General features: G+C 46.4%; 1 protein-coding gene across 8 annotated transcripts in view; it reads right to left on the reverse strand.

The window, feature by feature from the left end:
• Window positions 1-670: 670 nt before the first annotated feature.
• The window catches only part of washc4 (WASH complex subunit 4), a 425,031-nt gene continuing 413,051 nt past the window's right edge, over window positions 671-12,650 (reverse strand). For 6 of the 8 annotated variants that reach the window (XM_072471956.1, XM_072471955.1, XM_072471953.1 and 3 more), the window contains 2 exons: window positions 1,919-2,022; window positions 671-1,833 (listed from right to left, as the gene is read on the reverse strand). In XM_072471956.1, coding sequence (XP_072328057.1) covers window positions 1,925-2,022 — 98 coding nt within the window. In that variant the 3' untranslated portion in view covers window positions 671-1,833; window positions 1,919-1,924. The remainder of the gene's footprint in view (window positions 1,834-1,918; window positions 2,023-12,650) is intronic. The other 2 variants (XM_072471952.1, XM_072471954.1) reach the window with 2 other exon arrangements.

Here is a 12,650-nt window from a genome sequence, read left to right on the forward strand (position 1 = left end):
TCTGAATCTAGCCTCTGAAAACCTGTTTAAGCCAGTTGCCTAATTAAATAATTGCAGTTGAAAGAAGAGCCTGTATAAACCCTGTATTGGTAAAGTCCAGCGCAGTAAACCAAACTTGAATGTTGGAAATCTATTTTTTTCCAAATCATTTCCACAAGTCAAAGATCAATAAAAAATTTGATAATAGCAGCAGATTCTGGAGCGAATCGGAGTGTCCGTATTATTCCAATGTTTTGAATATACTCGATGACTGAACCTCTCGAGGGTAGAGAATTCGAAAGATTCACAATCTTCTTACGATAGTGACATTTAAGGGGCATCTTGACAAGTACATGAATAGGATGGGAATAGAGGGATACGGACTCAGGAAGTGAGGATTTGGGCTTGGAAGGCCGAAACGCCTGTTCCTGTGCTGTACTTTTCTTTGTTCTTTGAGGGCAGAGATTTATTCTCATCTCAACCCTAAATGGCTGACCTCGAGTTCTAGACTACCCCAACAAGGAAAACTTGTATATATTTCCATTGGATCATCACTCATCACTTCCAGTCTACTCGAATGCTCTAGGACAGCCATAAATCTGAAGATGGCATCTGCTTTATACCAGCACGTCTTACAGTGATGGGTCACAGAAAAGAAGTTGTATATGTTGAAAAATTTGCACAATTAAAATTTGTTTCACATCTAAATGCTCTTTAATTATTTTGAAACAAAACATACTTGATACTGAACAAACTGTTTTGTTGGGTCCAATATTCCCAAGTATTACAAACTTGGCGTTTATAAACTGGCAAACATCAGTTATATTTTATATCAGATAGCTTACAATTAAAAATCGACATACAGCAGGTTTTATCAAATACCAAGTGAAACTTAAAGAGAAACCTTAATCAAACATTTCTGTTCTATGTGCTATGATTTATTCAAATTAGAACTCCTTTTTAGCAAGTTTTATAGATTTCTAAAATATGAAATTTTATGTTGTTTTGTAGAATTTGGTCCATTTACAGGAACAATTTACTTTTGTATTGAAGGCTGTTACATCCTGAGAACAGCAGCTTGATGCAACATGGTTAGGTGCCTGGGAGTTAAGACTGAAACACTGGGCAGCACAGCAGAAACAAAACCTCAGAAATGAATATAAAACCCAAAAAGCTTTATTATTACCCTGTAGCCTTGATCCATCGTCCCAACTGGATTAAGAACTACAATAATTACAATGGTACTACTTACTGCCCCCAAATCACATTATAATTTGGAGCATGTACTTCCAGTTATGCAAAGCGCACTCCCTATGCCAATTAGAACTTTGTTTCACTACATGGGCACAATTTCATTCAGTTAAATTTGGACTCTGGTTTTCTGCTGCATATGACAAAGCTCAAATGAAGGTGAATAAATTAGACTTGTCAAAAGGGAAACACCAAAATGGAAAAGGATCAGCAACAGGTGCCAGGCTTTCTGAATGTAATGTGGGTACTGCTGGCTTCTCACCACTCTGATTGGAGCTCTTCATACTTTCGAAAACAGGCACCAGAAATAGTCAGGACATTAGTGAGCAGAATCATGTTGTGACAGAATGTCCAACTCTGCAAATTGCACAATAACACAAAGTTTCAAGCACAAAAAATAAGCCACATAAAAGTATAAAATGAGCTACAAAAACAGCCAGAGTCAACAGTGCAAGAGAAAAGGGAGTGAGAGAAGGAAGAGAGGGTGTAGGGAGAAATACATCAGCAAGTTTCTTTGAAAATGGCTTTCAAAACATCTTTCCACACTCGAGTCTGATGACCAACTGCTTCATGAATCATCATTGTTCGATTTGGCCACTTCATCTAGAGGAAGAAAAAGTTACAGGATCAGGAAAAACACAATCATTCCAAGCCAGTATTGTGACCGTGACATTAAAATTACTTGCACCTCACACTAGACAGAACGAGACGAGACTCCACCCTTCTTTACACTGCCCCAGTTTGCTCTCTTCATGTTTCGCAATAGTTGTAACCTCAGCTGAGCAGAAGAGACTGGAAAAGTGAGGAAAACAAGAGCTTTCATTAAGACACCGTTAACATACTGAAACATGAAGGTGCCGGGGCCAGATGGAATTTTATTTATTTTTTAAAAAATATATAAGAGTACCTGATTCTTTTTTCCAATTAAGGGGCAATTTAGCGTGGCCAATCTACTTACCCTACACATTTTTGGGTTGTGGGGGTGAGACCCACGCAGACACAGGGAGAATGTGCAAACTCCACACGGACAGTGACAGATGGAATTTTATAAGAAGCTTATGGATTAGCTGGCCCCGTTAGTGCTGGGGATGTTTAATGATTCATTTGTGTGGGGTTCGCTCTCGAAGACGATGGGGCACGCACCCATCTCCCTCCTTTTAAAGGAGGATAAGGAACCCCAAAGTGCGGGTCATACTAACCGATTTCTCTGCTCTATGTGGATACCCTGTCTCCCGGAGGTTGTGGGGGAAGATCAGACAGGCTTTGTTAAGGGCAGAAAACGGTTGTCCAACGTGAGGCGGTTACTTAAAGTAGTTCAAGTGGGGCTGGAACCGGTGATAATAGTGTCTCAACGCAGAAAAGGCTATAATAGGGTTGAATGGAGCTACCTGTTCGTGATTATGGAGAAGTTTGGGATAGACCCTGGGTTTGTATTGTGGGTGTGGCTGTTATACGACGTGCATCATGCCAGTGTGCGAAATAACACCAAGAGTTCGGGGTTGTTTAGGCTGTACAGGGGGACGAGGCAGGGTTGTCCTGCTGCAGCTTTACACAACCTTAGATAGGCCACATTTGGAAGATTGCGTTGGCAGTCAAGACATTGAAGGCCTCGGACAAAGAACAAAGAACAGTACTGCACAGGAACAGGCCCTTCGGCCTTCCAAGCCTGCGCCGATCATGATGCCTGTCTAAACTAAAAGCTTCTGCACTTCCAGGGTCCGTATCCCTCTATTCCCATCCTAATCATGTATTTGTTAAGATGCCTCTTAAACGCAGTTATCAAATCTACTTCCACCGTACCCCCGGCAGTATGTTGCAGGCACTCACCACACTCTGTGTAAAAACCCTGCCTAGCACATCTACTATAAATGTTCCACCGCACCTTAAAACTATGTTTCCTAGTAATTGACTTTTCCACCCTGGAAAAAGCATTTGACTATCCACTCTATTCCTGCCACTCCTAATTTTGTAAACCTCTATCAGGCCGCCCCTCAACCTCCGTCGTTCCAGTGAAAACAGTCTGAGTTTATCTAATCTCTCCTCATAGCTCCAGACCAGGCAACATCTTCTGTACCCTCTCCAAGCATTCATATCCTTCTGCTTTGTGGTGACTTGAATTATACGCAATCTTCCAAATGTGGCCTAACTAAGGTTGTGTAAAGCTGCAGCATGACTTGCCAATGTTATACTCAATGCCCCGACCGATGAAAGCAAGCATGTATACCTTCAGGACTATCTAATCCACCCACGTTGCCACTTTCACTTATCTGTGTACCTGTACACGCAGATCCCTCTGCCTGTCCGAAGGTGTCTGCCATTTGCTGTATAATTCCCACCCGATTTGGACCTTCCAAAATGCATTACCTCACATTTGTCTGGATTAAACTCCATCTGCTATCTCTCCGCCCAATTCTCCAACCGATCTATATCCTGCTGGATCCTCTGACAGTCCTCATCACTATCTGCAATTCCACCAACCTTTCAGTCATCCGCAAACTTACTAATCAGACCAGTTACATTTTCCTCCATATCATTTGTATAAACTACAAACAGCAAATGTCCCAGCATTGATCCCTGCGGAACACCACTAGTCGCAGCCTTCCATTCAGTAAAGCACCCTTCCACTGCTGCCCTCTGTCTTCTATGACCAAGCCAATTCTGTATCCATATTGCCAGCTCACCTCTGATCCCGTGTGGCTTCACCTTTTATACCATTCGGCCATGAGGGTTTAGGCTTTACTGAAGTCCATGCACTGCCCTCCCTTCATCAATCATCTTAGTCACTTCCTCAAAAAACTCAATCAAGTTAGTAAGACACCTCCTTCACAAAACCATGCTACCTATCTACCTAATGCAAATCCATTTGATTCAAATGTGAGTAAATCCTGTCCCTAAGACTCTTTTCCAATAATTTCCCTACTACTGACCTAAGGCTCACCGGCCTATAATTTCCTTGACTATCCCAAATACCCTTCTTAAACAAATGAACAGCATTCGCTATTCTTAGCCCTCTGGGACCTCACCTGTAGCCAATGAGAATACAAAGATCTCTGTGAAGGTTCCAGCAATTTACTCCTTTGCCTCCCTCCGCATTCTGGGGTAGATCCCATCAGGCCCTAGGGACCTATCTACCGTAATGCTTTTTAAGACGCCGAACACCTCCTCCTTTTTGATATCAGCAGATCATCTATTCACCCTTCCCTAGACTCTTCATCCACCAAGCCCTTCTCTAAGGTGAACACTGATGCAAAGTACTCATTTAATACCTCGCCCATTTCCTCTGGCTGCATGCATAGATTCCCTCCTCTCCCCTTGAGTGGGCCAACACTTTCGCTGGCTACCCTCTTGCTCTTTATATATGTATTAAATGCCTTGGGATTCTCCTCAATCCTGTTTGCCAAGGACTTTTCCTGACCCCTTTTAGCTCTCCTGACTCTTTGATTAAGTTCCTTCCTACTTTTGTTTATATACCTCACAGACTTCATCTGTTCCCAGCCTTCTAGACTTTACAAATGCTTCCTTTTTCTTTTTGACTATGCTCACAATATCCCTTATTATCCAAGGTTTCCAAAATTTCCATACTTATCCTTCAACGTCACAGGAACATGCCAGTCCTGAATTTTAATCGTAGAATCATAGAATCTACAGTGCAAAAGGAGGCCACTCGGCACATGGAGCTGCACCGGCCGTTGGAAAGACCACCCCACTGAAGCCCACATCTCCATCCTATCCCTGTAACCCAGTAATCACACCCAAACCTTTTTGGACACTAAGGACAATTTATCATGGCCAATCCACCTATCCGGCACATCTTTGGACTTGTGGGAGGATACCGGAGCACCCAGAGGAAACCCACGCAGACACGGGGAGAAGGTGCGAACTCCGGCAGGACAGTGACCCATGCCAGGAATCGAACCTGGGACTCTGGAGTTGTGAAGCGACTATGCTACCGTGTCGCCCACAACTGACATTTGAAAGAGTCCCACATGTCAGATGTTGATTTACCCTCAAAAAGCCACCACAATCTAAATTCTACAGTTCCTGCTCAATATTGTGGCAATTAGTCTTTCCCCATTCAGTACCTTCACCCGAGGACTACTCTTACTTATCCACGAGTACCTTAAAACTTAGAGAATTATGGTGACCATTCCCAAAATGCTCCTTTACTCAAACTTCAACCACCTGGCCGGGCTCATTCCCCAATACTAGGTTGGTATGGCCCCTTCCCTAGTTTGTCTTCATATACTAGTAGAGGGCGATTGTTAGGGGTGGAGCACAGGGTGCTTTTGCACGCAAATGATCTTATGCCTTATATAAGGGATCCAGGGCCAGTGATAGGGGATATTATGGGGATAATGAAGAGGTTCGGCTGCTTTACGAGGTTTAAACTAAACATTGGGAAGAGTGAGCATTTTGAGGTGCGCCCTTCAAGGGGAGGAACTGGGTTGGTGGGAGGAGGGCTGCTGTTCTGTCTGGCTGGAACAAGTTACCACCATCTGGGGCTTCAGGTGGCTCATAATTGGGCTAGTGTAAACTGAATTACACTAGCCTGGCGATTAGGGTTAAGGCAGATCTACAGAGTTGGTACAGCCTTCCACTGTAGCTGGCTGGTCGGATTCAAGCTATGAAGATGAATATCTTGCAGCGATTCATGTTTTTGTTTCAATGTCTCCCAATTTTTCTATCTATGGCGTTATGATGGAGGTTGGGGTGACTCACAACGGGTTTCATATGGCAGGGAGAACTCCTCAGATGCAAAGGGTGGTCCTAAGAGGAAAGAGGCAGTTGGGGGCATTGGCACTCCGAATGTGATGTTTTCTTTTTGGGCAGCCAATGTGGAGAAGGTGTTGGGTTAGTTTGGGGTCCAGGATATTACTTAGGTGCGGATGAGTCAGGGTCATGAAAGGGGTTGTGTTTGGAGGCGCTGGTGACAGCATCTCTGCTGTTTGCCCCAGTGAAATATTCTTCGAACCCAGAGGTCGTCTCCACGCCATATCCACCTCGCCAACACTGATGCCGACAGGGGCGTGTATGATACTTTGTTTCCTGAAGTCAGTCAATGACCAGCTCCTTAGTTTTGCTGATGTTGAGGGAGAGATTGTGGTCGATACATCACGCCACTAGGTTCTCTATCTCCCTCCGACCCACTACAGTCATGTCATCAGCAAACTTGTAAATGGAGTTGGAGCCAAATTTTGGGAGTATAGCAGGGGATAAGTATGCAGCTTCGCAGGGCCCCGGAGTTGAGGAGGCGCTGTTGTTTGTTGATTGCGGTCTATGGGTCAGGAAGTCAAGTTGTAGAGGGAGGAACCAAGTCCTAGCTTTTGGAGTATTGATATGAACTTGGCTGGGATTATGTTGTTGAAGGCGGAGCTGTAGTCAATGAATAGGAATCTGACGTAGGAGTCCTTGTTGTCGAGATGCTCCTGGATGAGTGTTTGCCAGGGCAATGGCGTCTCCTGTGGACCGGTTGTGGCGGTTGCAAATTGCAGTGGATCAAGGCATTCTGGGACTATGGATTGATGTGTCTCAAGACCAACTTCGCGAAGCACTTCATTAGGATCAAAGTCAGGGCCACCGGACGTCAGTCATTGAGGCATGTTGCCTGGATCTTTTTTGGCACATGTATGATGATGGTCTTCTTGAAGCAGGTGGGAACCTTGGAACCGAGTAGGGAGAGATTGAAGATGTCCGTGAACATAGCCACCAGTCGGTCCGTGCAGAATCTGAGTGCACTAGGAACGCCGTCAAGGCCCGTTGCTTTCCGAGGGTTCACTTTCAAGAAGGCCAATCTTACTTTGGAAGCTGTGACGGTGGGTATGGGTGTGTCCGGGGCTGCTGGGGCAGTTGATAATGGTTCAATGGTTTCCTGCTCAAAACAAGCATAGAGTACATTGAGTTTATTGGGAGGGGTGCGCTGCGGTTGGAGATTCTACTCGGCTTTGCTTTGTAGCCCGTTACGTTTTTAAACCTTGCCACAATCAACGAGAGTCCGTGTCGTTAGTCTGTGACTCTAGCTTAGTCTGGTATTGCCTCCTGGCTTTGCGGAGATTGTACCTTGATTTCTTGTATAGGTCAAGATCTTCTGTCTTGATCGCCTCAGACCTGGCCTGCAATAGGGAGTGAATCTCCCAATTAAAGCATGATTTAGGCTGGGGAACGTACATACTACCTTCTTTGGCACGCAATCTTCTACACACTTGTTGATGAAGTCTGTGACGGTTGTTGCGTACACGATTAGGTTGGCTTTCATGGTTTAATTTGTTTTCCCCAGAGCCGCTCGAAGAGCGGGCAAAGGCATTTTCAAATGATTTCCGGAGGTCCTCCAACACAATTTGCCAGTGCTTTTTGAATTCCTTGGCTAAGGTACCAGAAAGCACCTCGGCCGTTAGTGGAGTGGCCGGAGCACCAGAGACTGACTCCGCCATTTTACCTGCCGATGAACTGAGAGGCCTCAGACTCAGTCGGCGAACTTCTGCACTCAACATTTTTGGGCATTTTAGTCACACAAGATCCTTATTACATTAACCATGCAGGTTTTCAAGAGAAAACAACCCTTGGTATTAAGAAAAGTGGCAAAAAGTACAGTACTCAACTTCCCTAATATTGACTGGAACCTCCTCAGTGCAAATAGTTTGGATGGAGCAGATTTTGTCAGGTGTGTACAGGAAGGATTTCTGACTCAACATGTAGATAGGCCGACTAGGGAGACCATATTGGACTTGGACTTGGATCCTTTATCTAAACCTGTCACTTATTTTCCAAGGATCTCTTCCCCGCCCGTTCATATATCTGTCTAGATGCATCTTAAATTATGCTATTGTGCCTGCCTCTACCACCTCCGCTGGCTGGGTTGTGGGGATAGGGTGGAGGTGTTGACCTTGGGTAGGATGCTCTTTCCAGGAGCCGGTGCAGACTCGATGGGCCGAATGGCCTCCTTCTGCACTGTAAATTCTATGATAATCTATGATAAACTTTCCCCCTCTCACCTTGAAATAGTGACCCCTTGTAATTGACACCCCCACTCTTGGAAAAAGCTTGTTGCTATCCACCCTGCCCATAGCTCTCAAAATTTTGTAGACCTCAATCAGGTCCCCCCCCCCTCAACCTCTGTCTTTCCAACGAAAACAATCTTTTAAAAAAAAAATATTTTATTGAAATATTTTGGTCAACCATCACAGTACATTGTGTATCCTTTACACAATAATATAACAGTATAAATAACAATGACCTGTTTTATAAACAAAGAATAAATAATAGATAACAAAAATGAAAACTAAAACTAAATGGCAACTGCCTTGTCTCAGATAAACACTCTCCAAAAATATGATTTAACAGTCCAATATGCTATTATTTATAGCAACGACCTATACATATTATACATATATATTAACATCCCTGAGAGTCCCTCTGGTTCCTCCCCCCCTCCAGCCCCCCCCACCCCCCCCTGGGCTGCTGCTGCTGTCTTCTTATTTTCCATTCCCTCTATCTCTCTGTGAGGTATTCGACGAACGGTTGCCACCGCCTGGTGAACCCTTGAGCCGATCCCCTTAGGACGAACTTAATCCGTTCCAGCTTTATAAATCCTGCCATGTCATTTATCCAGGTCTCCACCCCCGGGGGCTTGGCTTCCTTCCACATCAACAGTATCCTGCGCCGGGCTACTAGGGACGCAAAGGCCAAAACATCGGCCTCTCTCGCCTCCTGCACTCCCGGCTCTTGTGCAACCCCAAATATAGCCAACCCCCAGCTTGGTTCGACCTGGACCCCCACTACTTTCGAAAGCACCTTTGTCACCCCCACCCAGAACCCCTGTAGTGCCGGACATGACCAGAACATGTGGGTGTGATTCACTGGGCTTCTTGAGCATCTCGCACACCTATCCTCTACTCTAAAAAATTTACTGAGCCGTGCTCCAGTCATATGCGCCCTGTGTAACACCTTAAATTGAATCAGGCTTAGCCTGGCACACGAGGACGATGAGTTTACCCTACTTAGGGCATCAGCCCACAGCCCCTCCTCATCTCCTCCCCCAGCTCTTCTTCCCATTTCCCTTTCAGCTCATCTACCATAATCTCCCCCTCGTCCCTCATTTCCCTATATATATCTGACACCTTACCGTCCCCCACCCATGTCTTTGAGATCACTCTGTCCTGCTCCTCATGCGTCGGGAGCTGCGGGAATTCCCTCACCTGTTGCCTCGCAAAAGCCCTCAGTTGCATATACCGGAATGCATTCCCTTGGGGCAACCCATATTTCTCGGTCAGCGCTCCCAGACTTGCGAACTTCCCATCCACAAACAGATCTTTCAGTTGCGTTACTCCTGCTCTTTGCCATATTCCAAATCCCCCATCCATTCTCCCCGGGGCAAACCTATGGTTATTTCTTATCGGGGACCCCACCAAGGCTCCCGTCTTTCCCCTATGCCGTCTCCACTGTCCCCAAATTTTCAAAGTCGCCACCACCACCGGGCTTGTGGTGTATTTCTTCGGTGAGAACGACAATGGGGCCGTCACCATAGCTTGTAGGCTAGTCCACCTACAGGACGCCCTCTCCAATCTCTTCCACGCCGCTCCCTCCTCTTCTCCCATCCACTTACTCACCATTGAGATATTGGCGGCCCAGTAGTACTCACTTAGGCTCGGTAGTGCCAGCCCCCCCCTATCCCTACTACGCCGTAAGAATCCCTTCCTCACTCTCGGGGTCTTCCCGGCCCACATAAAACTCATGATACTCTTTTTGATTCTTTTGAAAAAAGCCTTCGTGATCACCACCGGGAGGCACTGAAACACAAAGAGGAATCTCGGGAGGACTACCATTTTAACCGCCTGCACCCTCCCTGCCAGTGACAGGGATACCATGTCCCATCTCTTGAAGTCCTCCTCCATTTGTTCCACCAATCGCGTTAAATTTAACCTATGCAATGTACCCCAATTCTTGGCTATCTGGATCCCCAAATAACGAAAGTCTCTTGTTACCTTCCTCAGTGGAAAGTCCTCTATTTCTCTGCTCTGCTCCCCTGGATGCACCACAAACAACTCACTTTTCCCCATGTTCAGTTTATATCCTGAGAATTCTCCAAACTCCCGAAGTGTCCGCATTATCTCTGGCATCCCCTCCGCCGGGTCCGCTACATATAACAACAAATCATCCGCATACAGAGATACCCGGTGTTCTTCTCCTCCTCTAAGTACTCCCCTCCACTTCTTGGAACCCCTCAATGCTATTGCCAGGGGCTTAATCGCCAGTGGAAACAATAATGGGGACAGAGGGCATCCCTGCCTTGTCCCTCTATGGAGCCGAAAGTATGCAGATCCCCGTCCATTCGTGACCACACTCGCCACTGGGGCCCTATACAACAGCTGCACCCATCCAACATACTCATCTCCAAAACCAAATCTCCTCAGCACCTCCCACAGATAATCCCACTCTACTCTATCAAATGCTTTCTCGGCATCCATCGCCACCACTATCGCCGCTTCCCCCTCTGGTGGGGGCATCATCATTACCCCTAGCAGCCTCCGTATATTCGTATTCAGCTGTCTCCCCTTCACAAACCCAGTTTGGTCCTCATGGACCACCCTCGGGACACAATCCTCTATCCTCATTGCTATTACCTTGGCCAGAATCTTAGCGTCTACATTTAGGAGGGAAATAGGTCTATAGGACCCGCATTGCAGCGGGTCCTTTTCCTTCTTTAGGAGAAGCGATATCGTTGCCTCAGACATAGTCGGGGGCAGCTGTCCCCTTTCCTCTGCCTCATTAAAGGTCCTCATCAGTAGCGGGGCGAGCAAGTCCATTTATTTCCTGTAAAATTCAACTGGGAATCCATCCGGTCCCGGAGCCTTCCCCGCCTGCATGCTCCTAATTCCTTTCACTACTTCCTCTATTTCAATCTGTGCTCCCAGTCCCACCCTTTCCTGCTCCTCCACCTTGGGAAATTCCAGCCGGTCCAGAAAGCCCATCATTCTCTCCCTCCCATCCGGGGGTTGAGCTTCGTATAATTTTTTAGAAAATGCCTTGAACACTCCATTCACTCTCTCCGCTCCCCGCTCCATCTCTCCTTCCTCATCCCTCACTCCCCCTATTTCCCTCGCTGCTCCCCTTTTCCTCAATTGGTGGGCCAGCAACCTGCTCGCCTTCTCCCCATATTCGTACTGTACACCCTGTGCCTTCCTCCACTGTGCCTCTGCAGTACCCGTTGTCAGCAAGTCAAATTCTACGTGTAGCCTTTGCCTTTCCCTGTACAGTCCCTCCTCCGGTGCCTCCGCATATTGCCTGTCCACCCTCAGAAGTTCTTGCAGCAACCGCTCCCGTTCCCTACTCTCCTGCTTTCCTTTATGTGCCCTTATTGATATCAGCTCCCCTCTAACCACTGCCTTCAGCGCCTCCCAGACCACTCCCACCTGGACCTCCCCATTATCATTGAGTTCCAAATACTTTTCAATACACCCCCTCACCCTTAGACACCCCCCCTCATCTGCCATTAGTCCCATGTCCATTCTCCAGGGTGGGCGCCCTTCTGTTTCCTCCCCTATCTCCAAGTTTTTTTTTTTGTAAATATTTTATTGAAAATTTTTGGTCAACCAACACAGTACATTGTGCATCCTTTACACAATATTATAACACAAATAACAATGAACTATTTTATAAACAAAAAATGAATGAATCAATAATAAATAACAAAAATGAAAACTAACCCTAATTGGCAACTGCCTTATCACAAGTAACACTCTCCAAAAATATAATTTAACAGTCCAATATATAATTATCTGTAGCAACGACCTATACATATTATACAGTATATATTAACAACCCTGAGAGTCCTTCTGGTTCCCCCCCCCCCCCCCCCCCCCCCGATCCTGGGCTGCTGCTGCTGCCTTCTTTTTTCCATTCCATCTATCTTTCTGCGAGGTATTCGACGAACGGTTGCCACCGCCTGGTGAACCCTTGAGCCGACCCCCTTATGACGAACTTAATCCGCTCTAGCTTTATAAACCCCGCCATGTCATTTATCCAGGTCTCCACCCCCGGGGGCATGGCTTCTTTCCACATTAGCAATATCCTGCGCCGGGCTACTAGGGACGCAAAGGCCAAAACATCGGCCTCTCTCGCCTCCTGCACTCCCGGCTCTTGCGCAACCCCAAATATAGCCAACCCCCAGCTTGGTTCGACCCGGACCCCTACTACTTTTGAAAGCACCTTTGTCACCCCCATCCAAAACCCCTGTAGTGTCGGGCATGACCAAAACATACGGGTATGATTCGCTGGGCTTCTCGAGCACCTCGCGCACCTATCCTCCACCCCAAAAAATTTACTGAGCCGTGCTCCAGTCATATGTGCCCTGTGTAATACCTTGAACTGAATCAGGCTTAGCCTGGCACACGAGGACGACGAGTTTACCCTGCTCAGGGCATCCG

Source organism: Scyliorhinus torazame, chromosome 13 (assembly GCF_047496885.1).
Source record: "Scyliorhinus torazame isolate Kashiwa2021f chromosome 13, sScyTor2.1, whole genome shotgun sequence".
NCBI classification, from domain to species: Eukaryota; Metazoa; Chordata; class Chondrichthyes; order Carcharhiniformes; family Scyliorhinidae; genus Scyliorhinus; species Scyliorhinus torazame.